Source organism: Corythoichthys intestinalis, chromosome 16 (genome assembly GCF_030265065.1).
Source record: "Corythoichthys intestinalis isolate RoL2023-P3 chromosome 16, ASM3026506v1, whole genome shotgun sequence".
NCBI classification, from domain to species: domain Eukaryota; kingdom Metazoa; phylum Chordata; class Actinopteri; order Syngnathiformes; family Syngnathidae; genus Corythoichthys; species Corythoichthys intestinalis.
The window spans coordinates 10,740,825-10,761,954 of NC_080410.1; the positions used below are offsets into that span (position 1 = coordinate 10,740,825).

Genomic DNA, 21,130 nt, shown 5'->3' on the forward strand with positions numbered 1-21,130 from the left:
ATATCTCATTTTCCCCACATCTGACACCAAACTAATAGCAATACAGAAAAATGCCCAACTATATCTTGTCAGTTTAAGGGCAAGCTTTAGTGTGAGGACTGACCGTTGTTGGAGCGTAACGCCCTAGCCGAGATACCATTGGTCCCTATAGGGTGGTGTATTCCGGTTCCATCCACAACTCCTGCCTCGCCTGGCTGCTTCAGCAACTCTGTCAAAGTCCTGCGGAAAAGAGGAATAACATTACATAAAGCAAACAGGAAAACAACAGAAAACATGACAATTACTGTAGATGCTATCCCGCATGCACGCAGTGTCATTGTAAAATTCCAGCGCAGTGAACTTGAACTTAAAACGGTAATCCTACAATCAGGGGGGTCACTAAACCTGATAAAATACTGAGGAACAATGGGGCACTGGCGACCGAGCCAAAAATTTTTTTTAGCACTTATCTATGATAAAAAGTCAGAAATATTGCCTTAAACTATATATAATGAAACCAAAATGCAAGTTTCTGTAAAAAAAAAAAAATTTTTGTTTCTCAGCCATCAGTATTCAAAATCAAAATAGGGACATCTCTTGTTAATAGTCAATTCACATTCGCTCATGCTCATCAACTTCCATCTCTCCTTCACCTCATCCTACACTGCTCTACTTTGTCTGGACAGAAATGGGGAAATATCACTGTAACTGTTATGTAATTAGAAGGGCTGTCAAACGATTAAAATTTTTAATCGAGTTAATCACAGCTTAAAAATTAATTAATTGTAACTAATCGCAATTCAAACTATCTCTAAAATATGCCATATTTTTCTGTAAATTATTGTTGGAATGGAAATATAATCAACATACTGTACATAAGTACTGTATTTGTTCATTACAACAATAAATCCACAAGATGGCATTAACATTATTAACATTCTTTCTGTGAAAGGGATCCATGGATAGAAAGACATGTAATTCTTAAAAGATTTAATTTGAGTACAAGTTATCGTAATTTTATATTAAAACCTCTCTCTCTCAATTTTCAATCAAAAAATAAACTAATAGTTTGCCATTGTGGAAGGTAGTGACTGAAATACACCACAAGGTGTCAAGGGCGAGTTTAAAATAATTAGAGATCTAGTCAAGTTTTTCGAGTGCATTTTGCCCCTCGAATGACGCCGTAGTTTCTGGGTTCATTGTACCTTGCCTTCATTTAAGTGTTGACTTCATAACGTACGAGACCTCAGATAGTTTGTATATTGTGACCAAATATTGCCATCTTGTGTATTTGTTGAGCTAAACGAAATGTTTGAATAGAGTTTGACCAAAGTCTGGTTATTATTTTGCGTAGCTATTTTGATTGTGAATGCCAGTTCTCTTTGCATTGAGCGCTTTTCTTTTTGAGAACATTATTGTTTTGGCGAGAGGAAAATTATTTTTGTTGTGCTTTCAGTAAATGATACTGTAGCGACTTTACTGTTCCTCCCAATTGCATAATGGGAAGTTGGGCAACCATGACTGTCAGTGGTGACTGAAAACGGTATATCTTCTCTGCGTTGTGTTCAATACAGGTTATTAAGAAAAATATTATCGCCTGTCATTCTTCCCCACGTCGCTCGCCACAATAGTTATAATTGTTGTGGAGGAGATGCCAAAGCTTATGCCAATAAATAGCGCGGCCCCAATGAATGCCTGTATCCACTCCACTCGCTTGTTTCTGCCTCTTAGCTCTCAATATGCATAAAACGGCACCATTGTAGTCTGTTTGTGGTAATGCATGAGTGGGTGGTTCCGCGCATGCGTTAAATACGTTAAATATTTCAACGTGATTAATTTAAAAAATTAATTACTGCCCGTTAACGCAATAAATTTGACAGCCCTAGTAATTAGTGCTTCTCAACTGATATGTTGTGACCTAAAAGTTGTTTATATAGCCTAGGTGGATTACCTATCTTACCCCTCTCATTCCTCTTTGCTTATTTATCCTTGCTGCGAGCAAGTAACTTTCTAATATCCATTTGCAAGAGTAATGCTGTTTGTGTGAAACAGAAATAAAAAATAAGACATCTTGTTCCAGATCACAGGAAATGCAGTAACAAAATGCTTGTTAAGCAGCTGGAAATTATGACGAGTACACATACAACATTGTTAGAGGTTATATCCCAAAGATAGGCAATTCATTCATACAGATTGAGTCTATTCATTTTGGTCATCTAACCAAATAGCAATAAATACCACCAGTCTTGAAACAGTTCAAATACCACATATCATATTAACACAATATTAGACAAAGCTGTTGAGTCACAGCCTCTCACTCAAATTGCATTTAATTGTCATAGTATTCATAGCCAGTGAGCTAAAAGACGCCAGCTAATCTGCTACTTCAATTCGCGACCAGAGCAGTTTACCACAGTTAGCTGCCTGATATGTGAAGAGTAAAGTTGAACGATTTAATTTGATAATTCATAGGAATAGGCGACCAAACAAACATCAACAGGAGGTAAAAACGAACAACAGGGATGGGCGGTTTATCTGCCACTGACCTGTATAGCAGGTGGGAAGGTGTAATTTGGCCCGTCGACTGCATGATTGGCAGCTCGGTACACGCACCATAATAATAATGCTGCATTCATGTGTTGTTAGAGCAGGGGTCCTCAAATACAAATTTTAAAGGTCCACACTTATTTTTTTTCATACAAGCATGGGTCCATTTATTAATGGCCGTCAAGCACAAGGCAGGTCGAAGGTGGTAAAGGTGGTTTTCTTTTGACCAAACAAAATACAGTGCACATTCTGATTAAATAAAAATAAATTAACAAAACATTTTCTTGACTTAAAATAAAAATACAAAAAACAACCTATGCAAGTGCAATGTTAACACATGTACACAAAATAATTGACAAGATCTGTCATTAAGGTGCAAACAATAACTAGTGGCAGTACATTTTGTAACTGTAAAACACTGCTGGACAAAAAAGAAAATGTGCAAGTTGTACAGTACATGTTCACATGTACAGAACATAAATGACAAGCTCTGTCATTAAGGCACAGACATAATTTTTATTTACAGTAACTTTAACTGTAAAACAATGCTCGATGAGAGAAATGGCATTTGGGGGTCACAAAGCTGTTTACTCACATCATCAGCCAGTACTTCAGTGCGTCTTGTGGTTGATGATTTGTTTGATTTATGTTGTCATTTCCTCCTTTTCTTTTCCTTCAAACATTGCTGCCATCACTTCAGTCATACACTCTTTTATTATTTCTCCATCAGAGAACGGCTTATGTTTGGTCAACACCCACGACACTCTGAGTGAGCACTCAGTTACATTTTGTTATTGTGTCCTAGATTTACCAATAACCTTCCTTGACTCTTGATATGACTGCTTCAACCTGTTACTTTCTTGCCTTCTCAATTATGATTTAGGAGGAAACTTCTCTTCAAAAGAGCTTTGCTCTTTAACATAATGGTGTTTCACATTTTCACTTTTTATCAGAGCAAATGTCTTGGCGCATATTAAGCACATCGGTTTGGTACTTGCAGTTGGTAAAATGGACGCATATTTGTCATTCCATTCCTCATTGAAACGACAATTTTCGTTGTCCACTTTTCTTCGCTTGGTCAACTTTGAGCATGCCACTTTGTTAGATTCGGTCTTCTACTGGTGGCAAACAGAAAACAAACAGATTGCAAAGTGCTGGATGCTGCGGTCCATCCACTCTAGCTAGCTAGCAGCATTCGGGCTCTCTCAGCCAATCAGTGCATCCATGCAGGCTCTCTCAGCCAGTCAGCGCATCGTTGTCTTTGAGATGACAACAGAAGTGGGAACATGGAAGATAGTTGACTAAAAATGAAACAGAATTTAACGATAGAATAGTAGCGCATAGCGATAGATCGGCGATTCATACAATTAATATATGTTAAAAAAAGTTTTTTTTAATTTAAATTTTTTTGGGAAAAGTGTCGTTTGCTCTGGGTCTGCAGAGAGGTGTGTCGTGGTCCGGTCGTGGACCGCGGTCCGCTAATATAGGACCCCGGTGTTAGAGTAATCGAAACAATAATTTTCTATTACCTGGTGTCTATAAAAAGCGCCAAACAGTCACTCAATTTGTGATGTATCAATGGAGCATTAAAATAGGCTACCCTTCTTTGTCGCAACCATGTTTTTATCCCACATTACAACTTTACAACACATCAGAATGATTTTCCAACTTGGGAATTCAGATCTCCCAACATGCATGAACGCAGCATATCTCCAGGAAGTGCTTCACAGAAGTATCAACTCATATGCCTATCTAGCCAAAGTTGCGTGCATAAATTACCATATTAAGCAGCAGTGAATAGAGTAATATGACCGTATTAAGTAGGCACATTCTGTAGCGTGTAGATTCTGCTATGAAACTTAAAACCAGGAGTGAAAGTGGCTAGAATTTCTTGCCAGAACTCCCCGATGCGAAGGTTGCCACGGATCCAGAAATTTCATTTATTTATTTATTTATTTTTCTTTTTTAGTGGGGTTGGTGAAACGTCTTAAACTACTGAAATGCAAAGAAAACTGTTTTAGCACAGTTATTTCTATATCACATACAAAAACGGATTTTCATTCAAAATTGTATTTTTTCAATGATTTGCAAAATAAAAGCAAAACAGCAATAACCCCAACCTCTATCGCCAAATTTTTATTTTTCCTCACATACTAAATGACAAATTTCAATTTTAACTACTTAAGAACATAGGATATATATTCAAATTGAAGTTAATGTAAACATTTACTTTTTTTTTTTTTAAATAATAAAGATATAAGTAACATACCTTCAGGAAAATAAGTACAAATGAAGATTGCGCAAAAAGTGACTTTTTTAAATTATAAGGAAATGAATAAGTAGCCTAACATAAATGAACAAATATAAGTCCAAAGTGCACATTGACAGCCAAGATGTTCTGATCCTCCCCATCGGAGCAAATAAAACTAAATATGATAAATAAGCCTCCTCAACTCTTTCGTTGCTCCTAAAGATTTGATCCATTTTATGTTGCATTGCGCTTTTTTTGTCGCATAAATTCAACAAGATTTTTTTTTTTTTGTGTTCCAGAAAACATGCAAATTTGAACCAATCAGAGCTAACCATCTCTTCTGATTGCATGTCAGTATGTCAGCCAATTCAGCGGATAAATGAGTCCAGGCGTTTTGCTTTGCTGCGTGCATTCGCACATTGACATGACTCGTCATTGTCGGACTCAGATAACTGCAGCAGCTGGGGAAACGTCCATGCTGTCCGTGGAATAAAATCACTAATAAATATCGGTGGAAACGGATTACGCTACACAAGCACTTTATTATGCTGGTTGTTAAAACTTGTGTATGTAAATCTGATGTTGGTAGATTGTTTTCTTCTTGGAGCTGAAATGCATGTGTGGCAGCTTTGCATTTTTTTTTTTTACATAGCGTTTTGACAGTTGCTGTCATATTTACAGAATTAAAGCACCGTGTACCGGAACAGCACTCCGGCCCTGAATGTTATACTGGAACAGCGTTCCACCCCTGAATCTTATACCAGAACTGTGTTCCGGCCCTGAATCTTCTACCGGAACAGTGTTCCTGACCGTTCCGGCCCACTTGCACCTACTTTCTCGTAAATATTATTACTATTATTATTTTTTTATTGGTGAAATCTATACTACAGCCATGCAGATTAATACTGGGGCACGTGCCCAAGTGAAATATGTCTGGCGACCCCCATGCATACAATGTACATATTACTTGTGAAAATCCTGTTAATATCCAAAAAGTCCTTATATGAGCTTCTCATTGTTCATTTCCATAAACTCTAACAGGAAGCTCTTTTGAGTTCTCATCAAAAAAATGTGAACTCAAAGATGAAAAGGAATATGTCTGTGGATGTTTGCCAACGGGAATGTCGAACAATGAGTTTCCCCAACTTGCCGTCTTTATTGTTTGATGCCTTTGAACAAGTTCGGATGCCTCAAAAGTAAAACATTTGGCGAATAAAATCTAAAACCTGCACTAGAAGATAAAAGCTGTTTTGTAACAGACAGCTCTAATTTGATAAAAGTAAATGCTTCGTTTGCTTAGTGTGCTCCCTTCCTGGAGTCAAATTCATGGAAATAAGCAGGACTTAAATTCACCCTTGGTGCTTCCTTTTGTCTAGTTTAGTTGAGTGAAATAACTCTGGTGGACAACTTTGTTCTTTCTTTTAATATATATTTTCAAATACACTTTATAAGACGCTAACATTGCATTTACCAAGGTTTAGTAGAAAAGACTCTCGTATAAAATATGGGATTGCTGTTCCAACAACTGCAAACCTCCAGAAACTCATTACCAAATAAGCAGTATATTTGAATATTTTGTCATTACTTGCTAGCTCTGATAGTTTGTGGATTGTTATTCATTCACAATTTCTTTTAACCCTTACAGGCCACTCATTCAACTCATTAGCTGCCATTGACGACGCTGGACGTCTAGCACGAGCAAACATGAGCATTTACAGCCAGTCTTCCCGGTTGTAGATGAATTAGATGTCTAACGCCATCATTGGCATGCAAGAGTTAAATACTACGAAAAAAACAGTGTTTATTTGCTTTTATTCATTTTAACTTAATGAACTTAGTTTTTATTAATATTGTAATAACGTATACATCTATAATCATATGAAAAAATAATATTACAAAACTAAATCCATTACAAATATCATAATACAGTGGTACCTCTACTAACGAAATTGGTTCCAGAAGTAGCTTCGTTAACTGAAAATTCCGTAAGGAGAGATGTGCTTTCCATGTAAATGCCCTAATCTGTTCCAAACCCATTAAATTAAGATTCTTGTAAAATTCTTCCAAAATTCATTTTTATAAAGCATAAAAATGTGTCAAAACAAGTAACAAATACATGTTACAATTAGATTATTTCACAAGAAACATGAAATGAGAGTTGTGCATAATGTAAAAGACAAAGAATAAAAGTTAACACACTCATGTAAAGCTCTTGGAACACGAGAAGCGAATTAAAGCACGCTGGAATACACAATTGGATAACAGGAAGATGCTAGGCAATAGCCAATGGCAGAGCAGCGATAATTATGTTACATTCCGTAAACTCTGGGAGTTGCTTGTAGCAGCATACTATATTTTTGCCTTTGAAATTTCTTTCGTAACAAGAGGCAACATTTCTCCTTTGAGACGTGTCGTAACCTGAAAATTCTGTATGCAGACACATTCGTAAGTAGAGGTACTACTGTAATTGCTCATATTTTAGTGTTATTAATGACCAAATATAGTCTCTTGCCTTGTAATGGGTTAAAGGCCTTAAGTGACAACTTTTCAAAAGCTGTCCAGTAGATCTCTGTTCCTGGAACGTTAAAAAAAAACAAAAAAACTACAGATTATATTGGTTGGTTGCTATTTATCCTTCTAATATACTGCTTGTCCTATATCCCAGAAACTTTCAGGTGAAAGACTACATTCTGTTTCGAATTCTTAGTTGTTTTACTAAACTTTACAGTACAGTATTTCTATGCATTGCAAGGCTTACAATCACAATTTACACCTGCAATTGATACAATATCCTACCCTAACTATTAAAGTTAGGCAAAACCCACTTCAAAATCATCCCCTGAAATGACGCCTGTAGTTGTGAGAGCCATAAACATAAAACATGAGCAACAGCGGTAGCTAACTTCTGTCACAACAGTGCGACCTCTCATAGGTAACCTTACTCTCACGCCAGGATGCCGTATCCGCATGCTTTGCCCCACATGCACACCTGCGGCTTGTGATAGGCTATCATACATGCACAGAGTGCAGAAACTTTGAAAGCTGGACGAGTAGAACCTTTCCTCTCCAATAAGGTATGTAGGTATGCAACCAAAAAAAAAAAAAAAATCAATAAAATTTACAGAATACCAACAAAATGGGTACGATAGGTCAATCTAAATGAAAGCATGATTCCAATGATACCAAGATCATTATTATATGACAAGTAATAACAAAAAAGTGAGGTGGGTGTCAGTATTTGGCATTTTGGCATTGTGAACTGTCAGTTATTTTTTTCTCACATACCTTTACCAATATTAAAGGGGCTGTTTAGATAGTGTTCTTTAAACTATTTATATAAAAGGCTGGTCGTTATGTAGTCCTTTATATTCTGAAATTATTAAGACCAAGATACATATATTGACATTACAGTATTTGCGCAGTAATACAGTGTTGCAAATAAGCATTTAGTCAACCACCAACTGTGCAATTTCTCCTACTTGAAAAGATTAGAGAGGCCTGTAATTGTCAACATGGGTAAACCTCAACCATGAGAGACAGAATGTGGAAAAAAAAACAGAAAATCACATTGTTTGATTTTTAAAGAATTTATTTCTAAATCAGAGTGGAAAATAAGTATTTGTTCACCTACAAACAAGCAAGATTTCTGACTATTATAGAGGTCTAACTTCTTCTAACGAGGTCTAAGAAGGCTCAACTCGTTACCTGTATTAATGGCACCTGTTTTAACTCATTATCGGTATAAAAGACATCTGTCCACAATGTCAGTCAGTCAGTCAGTCACACTCCAAACTCCACTACGGCCAAGACCAAAGAGCTGTCAAAGGACACCAGAGAAAAAATTGTAGACCTGCACCAGGCCCGGAAGTCTGAATCTGCAATAGGTAAAACACTTGGTGTAAAGAAATCAACTGTGGGAGCAATTATTAGAAAATGGAAGACATACAAGACCACTGATAATCTCCCTCGATCTGGAGCTCCATGCAAGATCTCACCCCGTGGCGTCAAAATGATAACAAGAACGGTGAGCAAAAATCCCAGAACCACACGGGGGAACCTAGTGAATGACCTACAGAGAGCTGGGACCACAGTAACAAAGGCTACTATCAGTACACAATGCACCGCCAGGGACTCAAATCCTGCACTGCCAGACGTGTCCCCCTGCTGAAAAAAAGTACACGTCCAGGCCCGTCTGCGGTTCGCTAGAGAGCATTTGGATGATCCAGAAGAGGACTGGGAGAATGTGTTGTGGTCAGATGAAACCAAAATAGATGTTTTTAGTAAAAACACATGTTCTCGTGTTTGGAGGAAAAAGAATACTGAATTGCATCCGAAGAACACCATACCCACTGTGAAGCATGTGGGTGGAAACATCATGCTTTGGGGCTGTTTTTCTGCAAAGTGACCAGGACGACTGATCTGCGTAAAGGAAAGAATGAATAGGGCCATGTATCGAGAGATTTTGAGTGAAAATCTCCTTCCATCAGCAAGGGCATTGAAGATGAGACATGGCTGGGTCGTTCAGCATGACAATGATCCCAAACACACAGCCAGGGCAACAAAGGAGTTGCTTTGTTAGAAGCATTTCAAAGTCCTGGAGTGGCCTAGCCAGTCTCCAGATCTCAACCCCATAGAAAATCTGTGGAGGGAGTTGAAAGTCCGTGTTGCCCAACGACAGCCCCAAAACATCACTGCTCTAGAGGAGATCTGCATGGAGGAATGGGCCAAAATACCAGCAACAGTGTGTGAAAAGCTTGTGAAGAGTTACAGAAAACGTTTGGCCTCCGTTATTGCCAACAAAGGTACATAACAAAGTATTGAGATGAACTTTTGGTATTGACCAAATACTTATTTTCCACCATGATTTGCAAATAAATTCTTTAAAAATCAAACAATGTGATTTTCTGTTTTTTTTCCACATTCTGTCTCTCATGGGTGAGGTTTACCCATGTTGACAATTACAGGCCTCTCTAATATATTCAAGTGGGAGAACTTGCATAATTAGTGGTTGACTAAATACTTATTTTCCCCACTGTAGATGCACCAATAGTTCAAATCAAATCAAATTTATTTATATAGCCCTTTACAAAAACCCGAAAGGTTTTCTAGGTGCTTTACAACTACAAAAAATATAGTTCATTAAATATATGGCAGGAAAGTATTATACAATTAAATTGAGAAGGAAAAAAAATAGCATTGGAACCAGTACCGGCCATTAGGATAGGTGAGCTAGGCAGTTGCCTAGGGTGCCATATAGTGGAAATGACTTCAGGGGTAAAAAAAAAATACTTGGGAGAAAAAAATACTCTTGCTACGCTTCCTGAACTTTTTCTAACATCTCAATAAAATAAATTTAAGTATGGCTACATTATATAAATATATTATTTCTTTTCAAGCTATTACTATAGCTACTATAATATATCTAAAAAAAATTGTTAAAATAGAATTTTTACAAAATATGCAATTAAAAAAAAACACTTTTGCACTTTTGCTTAACCTAGTCAAATATAGAATCAAATTGAAGCAATTCAGATTTTGACGAAAACCTGCCAAAAAAAAATAAAAAAAATTAATCCTCACATAAGAATGGTCATGTGAATATTAATTTTAACAATAAACAATCCGTTGTCCTCTGCTGCATACCTCCATGCAAACTTTCACCCACTGAATATTTGTTATGGCAGGTCAGAGGTCATTGTGACCTTCTTCTCAAATGGTGTATATGAGTGATGGATGGATATCAGCACTGTAAATGACACACACTATTTCAAACACAAATGCTTTTGACAATGTGTCACGATTCATTTGATTGACTGTCTCCTGCTGCAGCTACAACTTCTCAGTTTTTCTGCCCATATGGTGCTTTATTAAACACCCTTCCACGGATCTGTTGATGGATGTCTTCCTCCATTGTATTTTTGAAATCATATTTTTTATCCTCGTGCCCAGCTACAGTAATTTTCTAACCTTTAACTAGGCTCTTTGTCTGCAGCGTAGTAGCAAAGACCTTTACACAAATTAACACTCCATGTGCACTCAAACACCCATATTATCATAGTAATCCACTGATAAACATGGCACCAAAACACAGAGATTGCAATCAACAAATGTCTCTACTCATAATCCAACAATACAATATTATCGGAAAACATGTTTGCTTGCTTGTTTGCAACAGTGTATGAAGACAAATATTTTAACAAGGCTCCCCTGTAATTATAGAATCAAAATATAGTTAACCTAATAACAATTTGTCACTCGTCCCCCAATCTGTCATTCTTTTTAGCTGACATTTCAATAAATTATTGACTAAAGGAAAAACACAAAGAACAGACATGTTTGGAATTTGACAAAAAACAAATAAAAAAATACAAAAACAGAAATAACAGTTATTTATCTATTTATGCAACCTTCTCATTTTAGACAGTAGGAATCAAACATCAATTCGAGTCTAAATAAAGTGCACGACGGCCAGGGGCGGATCTAGAAAAATGGGGTGGTGAGAGGGATGAAGGAACTTTTGAGTGTAGCAAATACTTTATGATAGTTTAATACATAATAGATTCTTTAGACAATGATACGACATTCAGCGACCATTCGATTCAAGGGCTTTCGATTGATTTGATACAACATTATGAAGACATTACAATCAGTTCCAAATTACCTGCAGCAATATCAATGTACAAATCAGTACAAAATCAGTCATCTGTCACCCACCTGTTCCTCGCTGACTCGTTACCCCGTGTCTGTGTCTATATAAGCCTACCGTTTTTGTTGAGTCTTTTCGCGACATTGTGCATGTCCACGTTCATGTTAGCGTTTTTGCCAGTTCCTTGTATTCCTCGTCCTGCTTCGAAAGTAAGTTGATTTTTTTGTTAAGAGTTTTTGGATTCCTCGATCATTTTGTCTGTACTTTGGTTTTTGTTGGAATTAATTAAAACATTATTGCACTGCCTTTTCTGCCTCACCTCTGTTTTCCTGCAATTAGGCCCACACCACCTGCCTACCCGCGTTCCTTGACATTATTATGTATTTATTTTTACAAAACGGCATATAAAAATCATAATCATTTTGTATTTTGATCGAATTACATTCAACTATGCTTAACAAATCAATGTATTGATCCACAATGATTGTTACACTCCTAGTGTCATCATATGATAGATGTGAAACAGTATGCTAAGAAATCGTAACACTACAAAAAGTGATATTTACACAATGATATAGAGAAACATACCAACATACAATTGTTTTTACTGTATATTATTATAAGGATCCTCACTGACACTAACCACTACTTAATTAATGGCAGTAAATGTCAAATAGACTGGAGCTTCTTTTTTTTTCCACTGGTGTGGCAACTGGGGTGGTCCCCATGCCACCCTGGTGGAGCCGCCCCTGACAACAGCACCAGTAGCATCATTCTGCTCAGTAGAACACATAAAAACTATAAATTCAGCATATTCGGTGATTTTTAAAAAATGTTTAATGAGTTCATGGAGTCATTCATCATTCATTGTCTTAATGATCAATTCATTTGGTCGAATGCTAAATCACTAGTAGAACTACACACAACCCTTCCTCCCATTTAATTAATTAAATAAGAGTAAACAAAGTAAAATAAACAACTAAATAAATAAATTAAATGTTTAACAGTGCAAATAGGAAGTGTTATTCATCACATGATTGTTAATTAAGCCTAGTACTTTAAACGCTTGGTATGCAATTGTGTGTGTGCATACATGTGTATTTACTTAGCACATACAGTACCATTGAAACATAATCTGTTTGAATGGTTGTATTGCAAAAGAAAGTAGGCTGATAACTGCAGTGATGTCACAGTTTGATATAGTTTGGTTCAATGTCAAACAGATTTCAGCAGATGATGAATACAAATGGAACCTTTTTAATCCCATTTCAATGTTTGTGATACATTTAATTATACTGTAGCGGATTCTGAGGTACCAGTCAGTAATTAAAGCAATTTTTTGTGAAAATTTGCAGTTAACAAGTTCTGATGAAGCTAACTGTTGGTGGCAACAGTTATGAGGGAACAATGAATCTAATCTGCCTTTTAATTAGAATAATTAGATGTTCAATCAACCATTTCAGCACAGTGGAAAAAAGTGGACATGAAGTGGCCAATTTATAACACAGATACCTAGAAATAGAATACAGACCAAATGCATTATAAAAGCATTATAAAAAGCTGTGGCTTCTTAAAAACGTATAGAAGAGCTCAATCTATTCCCTATAAATATAAGTTGTTTTACGGTTTCAAACTGTATGTCTTGTGTATGATTTCATTAAGACATCAGTGAAACTAATACAACATGTAAATAAAACTGACTTTAAACAAAGCCATTTGTATAATTTTAATCAAAATTTTGTGTGAATTATTGTGGCACAACAGTGGTCAAGTGATTTGCACAATTTCCTCACAGTTCATAATTTGGGATTCGTACAGTGTCTATCATAGGTACCGTAATTTTCGGACGATAAGACGTTACTTTTTTCCCCTCATTTTGAATCCTGCGGTTTATAGTCCAATGCGGTTTATTTGTTGATATATTTGGGTTAATAGGTAACACTTTATTTGACAGTGGTTTGATAAGACGGTCATAAGACTGTAATAATTATGACATGAAACTTTCATGGGTATTAATGAATGATTATGACAGATGTCATAAAGTGTCATCCGGCCAATTTTGTCTAACTCCATTTATGCCCAGTTTGGATCTTTTATATTCATTCAAAAGTGAGAAAATTTGCCAGATGACCCTAAATGACATCTGTCATAACCATTCAATAATGCTCATGACAGTCTCATGTCATAATTATGAAGGTTATATGACGGTTATATGACAGTCTTATGACGCCGCTGTCAAATAAAGTGTTACTGGTTAATATATTTCAGTGTATATATCCCATAATACAGTGCGGACAGCTGCGGCTTATTGTCTGATGCGGCCTATCTATGAACAAATACTGTTTTCGTGTCAAATTTGTTGGGTGTTGCCTTATTGTCTGAAAATTACTGTAATCACCTCCTTGGCTCTTTTCCCCTTTTATTGCATTAATAAATCAATCATGGTCAAAACAATATGGCATTTTCAACACAAACATTTTTGCGGAAAAAACATTTTAATGTCAAAGTGAAAACAGATTTCAACGAGTAATTTCAATGAAAGGAATAAATATAAATGAAAATAATTGTTTGCATAATTATTAACACCCCTACCCTATCAAAACAGTATTTCGTAGATGAACCTTTGGCTTCAATTACAACAGTGTGTCTGTGTGTGTCTCAATCAGTCTTGTCCATCTGCCCACTGCAATTTTGCCCCATTCTTCTTTGCAAAACTACTCAAGCTTTGTCAGGTTGCACGGGTATCGAGCATCAACAGCCCTTTTCAAGTCCAGCTAAAATTCTCTATAGGATTGATGGCTGGCCACTCCAGAACATTTACCTAGTTCTTTTTTAACCATTCCTGTGCAGCTTTTGCAGTATGCTTTGGTTCATTGTCTTGCTGGAAAATAAATCTACTCTCAAGCTATAGTTCTCTTGCAGACCTAAGAAGATTGTCCCCCAGGATTTTGGTGTATTTACAATATTCATCTTGCCGTCTATCTTTACAAGCGTTCCACGTCCGGCTGCTGAGAAACATCCCAACAGCATGGTGCTGCCACCACCATCACGCTTCACAGAGGGGATGGTGTGTTTGAAAAGTCGAAAGCAACTGCTGAAGTAAAATCTAGGGCTGTCGAACGATCAATTTTTAATCAGGTTAATCACAGCTTAAAAATTAATTATCGTAATTAATTGCAATTCAAACCATCTATAAAATATGCCATATTTTTCTGTAAATTATGGTTAGAATGGAAAGATAAGACACAAGACTGATATAAACATTCAACATACTGTACATAAGTACTGTATTTTTTTATTATAACAATAAATTGACAAGATGCCATTAACATTAACATTCTGTTAAAGCGATCCATGGATAGAAAGACTTGTAGTCCTTAAAAGATAAATGTTAGTACAAGTTATAGAAATTATATATTGAAATCCCTCTTAATGTTTTCGTTTTAATAAAATTTGTAAAATTTCCAATCAAAAAATAAACTAGTAGCTCGCCATTGTTGACAATAATGACAATAATTATACACTGCTCATGGTGCTGTAACCCATAAAATCAGTCACACCCAAACGCCATCAGAGGGCGACAAAACACCAAAAAACACAAGTAACAAGTGGACATGACACTGTGCTGTCATTTTAATCTGTTTGAGCGGGGCATGTGAGTTAATTGCGTCGAATATTTTAACGTGATTAATTAAAAAAATAAATTACCGCCCGTTAACGTGATAATTTTGACAGCCCTAGTAAAATCATATTAGATCTGGGCTAGAGTTTGCCAAAAAGCATGTGGAAGACTCCATGGTCAAGTAGAAGATTCTTTGGTCTCATGAGAGCAAAATTGAGCTTTTTGGCCATCAGACAGGGCGTTATGTTTGGCAAAAACTAAACAGTGCACATCACCAAAAACACACCATCCCCACTGTGAAGCATTTTTATTTCCTTCATTCCACCGACGTCCCCAAGAATGTTTCCTGGCCTAACTGCACATTCTAAATTGTCCAGCTAACACGTGACTGCGATACATGAAACTGATGTCCAACATTACCTTAATCTCTGAGCAGTTAAAAGTATTTGTTTACCCCACAAATTTCCAGTAATTGTCCAGTTCTATGCAACTCAAGTCGACTAAAGTTGAGTTCAGTTGAGTTCGATCAGTGAGTAGCAATCGCAAAGAATATTTTCAAAGTGCCCCAAAATTTTGTGTACCACAGTTCCCAGAGGCAGTGTAATGGCTCAACTAAACACTTTACTTGCTTGTTGTTGTTATGACGTGACCAAAAACTTGCATGATTAATTCATACACCCACATTGCCCCCTCCCGTTTTCAAGTGGGGGAGACAAGGCAAACACACTTTAGTTTGTAAATTGCATATCAGAGAGGGTGAAGGAGTCAACCACTGTGAAAACAAACAGCTGCAGCATTGCAAGTTGCACATGATCACGAGACTGTGGCGGCTCGGTGCTTGTTGTGTAACTAAATATGCTCCCCTGTTCTGAATTGCCAAAGATGCTAAAAATAAAGTGAGAAAACCACCCCCTGGTCATTGAATAAGAGATTCACTATTGTACACACATACATACACCATTTCCTAGGGGGCGTATAATATAACACAGCATTTTGGAGCTGAATCACTCTTCACTGTCACAGCAGGTTAGTGTGGAGTAAACACCACCCACAGATCATTCCAAGGGCCACTAACCTAATGTGGACGGAAACGTGGAGGCACAGTCCTGCTGGTTTTCTACACAACAATGAATTCTCTAAGGTCCAACACAATCTGTTCTGGGACACTGGTCATCACCGATTTCGTCAGATTTCAAAATCATCCAGAAATAATGGAAAAGCCCCACCCAAGTGTAAAACTGTAAAATTTACAAATGGATGATGAGTGAAGGAAGTTGATATCCGTAGATGTATTTAAGTCGACAGCGGTTATTATCAACTCATTTAGTGAGGGTGCTCGCTTATGCTGTCTGTTGACACACCAGCCGAGCGCAGTGACAACATTTTGGTCATGCATGGTTTGCTGCATTTTTATACGCAGAAATCTCTTCATGCGACGTTAACTGGTAGACAATAGAATCGGCCTATTCATGCAAACAGTGGTTCAAACTGCCCTCTTTTCAAATGTGTCTGTTAATTACCAATATCACCAATCTAAAATGCTTATTGAGCCACACAGCAGTGTGATGATCACAATCACAATTTGTAATTACATGTAATGTTTAATTTCGACATTAAATATATTATATTTTTGGAGTAATTTTAAACATATAGTAACAGAACACTGAGATTATGTGATTGTACTGTAATGTAAATGTGATATTATTTAAAAAAAAAAAAAAAAAGTGTTTTCGCCAACGATGACTATAAAAAAAATATTTTGTCAACACACGAATGCATTTTTATGATGATGATAATGGGCTAAAAACGTGTTTTGGGAGACTAAAACATAACAAGACTAATGCCAGTTTTCGTCTAACAGGACGAGACGTTTCCCTCACATGTTTACAATGTGTGACATTTTATGTGTAGTCAACCTGCATCTCAGCAGTGTCTAGGTGTGTCACTCATGGGGTGTGCTGTGCCCCCAGTCCCGACTCATCAGTATGTCCTTTCCAGTCTCCAAGCTTGCACAAACGGTAAGTTTTGTTTTCTTATCTTGCCCAGTGAGAAAATGCAATGTTGCTTTAGCCTTTAACTCATTCACTCCTAGCCATTTTCACCGGAGCAAGGCCCTTCGCTCCCGGCCGTTTTACTGGATTTTGACTGATTTTGCAAAGCCCACAGAAAATTGTGTTCTATTGCTATATAAACAAGGAACCCACCAAAAGAAAGATTATCAGACAAAAGTAAGCTCATATCTTTTCCATTGTGTAGAAATCAGCATTAAATAATAGCCTAGTTTGACTATTTTTCTAAGTTCTGATGAAAAAATGGAGAAATTGAGCTTTTTGTGAACGGATACATTTCAAAGATAACTTTGACTTTAACACAGCTATTTTTTGCTTTAGTTACATCCTAAACATCTGAATGTTTTCCTTTTACATAAAAACAGATACAACAAAGACAAATAGAGCTTTTGATAGCAAAGTAACAATTTATTTAGACATAACTAACTGAAAGATGACATTGTGTTGGCTGCGACAGTGGGTTAAAATTTTCCCTCATCACCGCCTGTTTCAAAAAGATGAATTTTTTTGAGTCTCTGCGGGCTCTGCTCATGAGCAGCACGGACTGTAAGGCATCTAGTGGTCCCGCTCGTTCTGCTCGGTCGTCCAGCGCCTGGCATCCCAGGCGTTCTAACGGTTGTTCTGCTCGGTCGTCCGCTGCCTGTCGTCCATTCGGTCATCTTCCGCCCTCTACCCAGCTTTGCGGCTTGGCCGTTGGTTGCCGTTGAATAGGGTTGCGGGTCTTACCAAATGTGCTACTGCCCTTCAGTGGCCAGTTTTTTTGCTTTAAAATGGGTTTTGAGCTTTGTGCATTCTATTTGAGATACATGGGAACCTGTAGATGCCGATTGTGGAAAAAAAAACACGCAAAAGACGTATAAATACGTTTTTGGGACACTGAACCAATTAAAAATAGAACGTATTTATACGTTTTCGGGAGCAAATGAGTTAAAGGTCTGTGCTGAGTGATCATCACACACTAAATGTAACTCGTCGCATTAGCATAGCATTCGAGTTAGCATCAGGCTAATGCTAACGGCGAGCGTCCTCTTAAATTCTTGGACAACTTTTATTTTTTTTACAAACAATTCATGGCGTCCAGGTGGGTATAATTAATCAAAAATAGTGTACTGTTTTCCTGCTTAGTGTGTATTATCACGAATATGGTGATGTTCTTGTAAACGCTACACTGCAAAAAGACACCTCCTTCAAACTAGTTAAATTCCCTTGTTTTCAGTGTAAATCTGCTAGAAATAAGTGAAATTATCTGCCAGTGCTCCAAGTAATTTTTACTCACTTAGATTTCCTGAAATTAAAAAAATTCCTAGCTGAAAAGAAGCTTAACAAATTTGTTTTAAGCAAAAAGCTAGTATATTTAATGTTAAAAACAAGCTTGTTTGTCAGAATCGTCCTTGATTCATGAACAGATACTGTTCAAAACATTTGGAAGCAAATTTTTCTAGATTTAGGTGAAAAATGACTAACCTTTAGATGTATGGGCTTGATAAGAACAGATAGTAATATTTACTTTAAGTAAATGGAATAATCAGACGCATTAATCTGTTAACTAGTCATTTATTTATTATCTGATTAGGACATTATAAATTTGCAGTGTACAATCCGTGCTCGTCTGTCCATGTTCATTTGAAATAGTTGGAAACCTTTATTTATTTTTTTTTTTTGAGTAATTATTTTTTTAAAAATTTAATAGACGAAAACATTTTTAGTAGATGTCGACTAAAATTAGATGACATTAGACTTGGGGTTTTGTCAACAAAACTTACATAAACATAAACACATTTTGAGATGATTAAAATGTGACTAAGCCTAATAAGTATTATCGTCCAAAAGACGAAAATTAAAAGGGCTGCCAAAAAACAACACTGTAAAATTTACAGTGATGGCCAAATGAAGCCTCATGAAGCAATGAAGCTTTGCAGCCAATTGGTTTGCACATGTAGCAAAGCTTCATGGTGCTTCATTTACTCTATGGCGCCATAAAGTGGTCTAGAAGCCCAAGAGGTCAACATTGTTAAGAATCCAATGGCTATTTGCTTAAGACAAAGATATAAATGTGCTTGTGTTAGTAATTTAGTATGTGAACAAAATACAACAAGTGCTAAGGATAATTTGTTATTCATTTTTATTTAGAAATAATAGCTTTCCCACAGTGGCTGGCTTTAAACGGTTTCTTTTTTTGGACAATATTTCACCAGCTTTAGAAAATATTCTTTCATAAGGCACAGATGAGCTGGGGTGCAGAGAAATTTGGGTAGGTATTCTTTTGTGCCTCCCAGTACACTAATGGATTGTTCATTCTGTTGATGTTTGGTTCAGATAGGTACACACACACTCACATTTATATTAAAGTAGTTTTTCTCCCTTACCTTATTGAAAGCAATCAAATCAAAATGTTCCCATACAGGGGAGGATCGCTTTTTTCGCGCAGGTTCCATCGCAAGCAAAGGACAAGGCTTGAAAAAAGATTGCATCGGTTGCACTGTTGCGCACAGATTAACAAGTACCGGAACCCGAAATCCACAAAATGTGAGATAACAGGCGATCGCCAGTGCGTTTTGCAACCAATTTATACCGTAGTCTGTACTGTTTTTGGAATGCGCGCCAAACGTCGGATCACTTCTGAAGTGCTTATGAGATTCAGCAGGCCGGCGAGGCTTCCCACATCATCATTTCCGGGTTTTGCCGAAATGACGCTCGCCTCGCTACAAGCTATGTGGAAACGCCCCTCCCATTACTCGACACAAGCTTCGGAACCTCGGCCCATTTCGTTCCATCACTACTGTAAATTAATAAGAATAAGAATAAAGTTGCAGATCAACATTATCTTGGTCTTTACATGGTAAAGCCCCAGATACAAATAAAGAAGATGTAAAAACATCAATAAATATACTCTTGCAATTATGCATGCAAAAACTATTTCAAAAAAGGAAATATACACTTTTCCAAGCCAGTAAACCCTTTTTATGACACTGAAAAGCTGTTTTGTTGTATTTTATAAACCTTTCTATATTTTGGCAATTTATTTAAACATTGGGATGGAATGTGCCATTGTCCCAATGCTCACTTTTGCTTTACTTGTTATAGTTGACAAGTAAATATATATGACGGAAAACACAGACAAGGGTAAAAAAGCAGTTTCTGCTCTTGCACCCTTCTTTAAAATAAACTGCTGTATTTTAAGCCAAAAGAACTGTTGTGTTTGATAGAACAAAATGTCCATATGCTGCCATAGCAGATTCATGGCGCATGAAGTCCCCTAACTATTTTTTATTTGTCCGTTTTACCCTGAAAACCCCCGTTTACAGACATCGCGGAACCGCTTTTGTTTCAACCCAGCCATAAAGAGAAGGTAAGTAATCATGTTTATTAGTAGAAATGTCTATAATTTTTAGCTTAGAATCCTCAATTGAGGTCTAATATTTAGTTTAAACAAAAAAAACTTTAAAAATTTATTCAATTGCATATTTTTTAACTTTTAAACAAATTACGTCACAATGAAAAAAAATGGTGTCTTACCTATGGCTTAATTGTAATTTTTTTGTTACTGTCGCATTTTTCCTGATATTTTAGATGATAAACAATTGATCCAAACAAAAAAAAATTGAAAAAAATGTATAAAGGTGTAAATATTTGAAAAAAAAAAAATCTCGACCACTCCTTGATGTCCGTGACTTTCGAGTCGTGTTTTTTTCTATATTATTGTGTTTTGCCGGTAATATCCAGGCTAAGTCCGGCTGTGGCCATTCACGGCTGTGTATTTACACTCGATGATACACGCCACACGGAGTTTTTGCTTCGAAACACGGTAAGTATGCGATAATATCTCGTTAAAATCTTAAATCGGGGCGTCTTTAATTATGTTCGTTCATGCTCGCGATTCACGTTATTCATTTTCTCACGATGTAATAAAAAGGCAGTTTTACCTTTTTAGTGACTTTTTTCCCCAAACAAACTAGAGCTAGGGTACGAGACCAAACACGTTAGCTTGCTAGATATTTTTATTGATAATTCTCAAT

At 36.6% G+C, this 21,130-nt stretch overlaps 1 protein-coding gene across 1 annotated transcript in view; it reads right to left on the reverse strand.

Annotated features, from left to right (window-relative positions):
• LOC130931619 (protein shisa-8) overlaps positions 1 to 21,130 on the reverse strand; it is a 229,565-nt gene that overhangs the window by 127,441 nt on the left and 80,994 nt on the right. Inside the window, exon 3 of the mRNA XM_057860534.1 lies at positions 104 to 219. Coding sequence (XP_057716517.1) covers positions 104 to 219 — 116 coding nt within the window. The remainder of the gene's footprint in view (positions 1 to 103; positions 220 to 21,130) is intronic.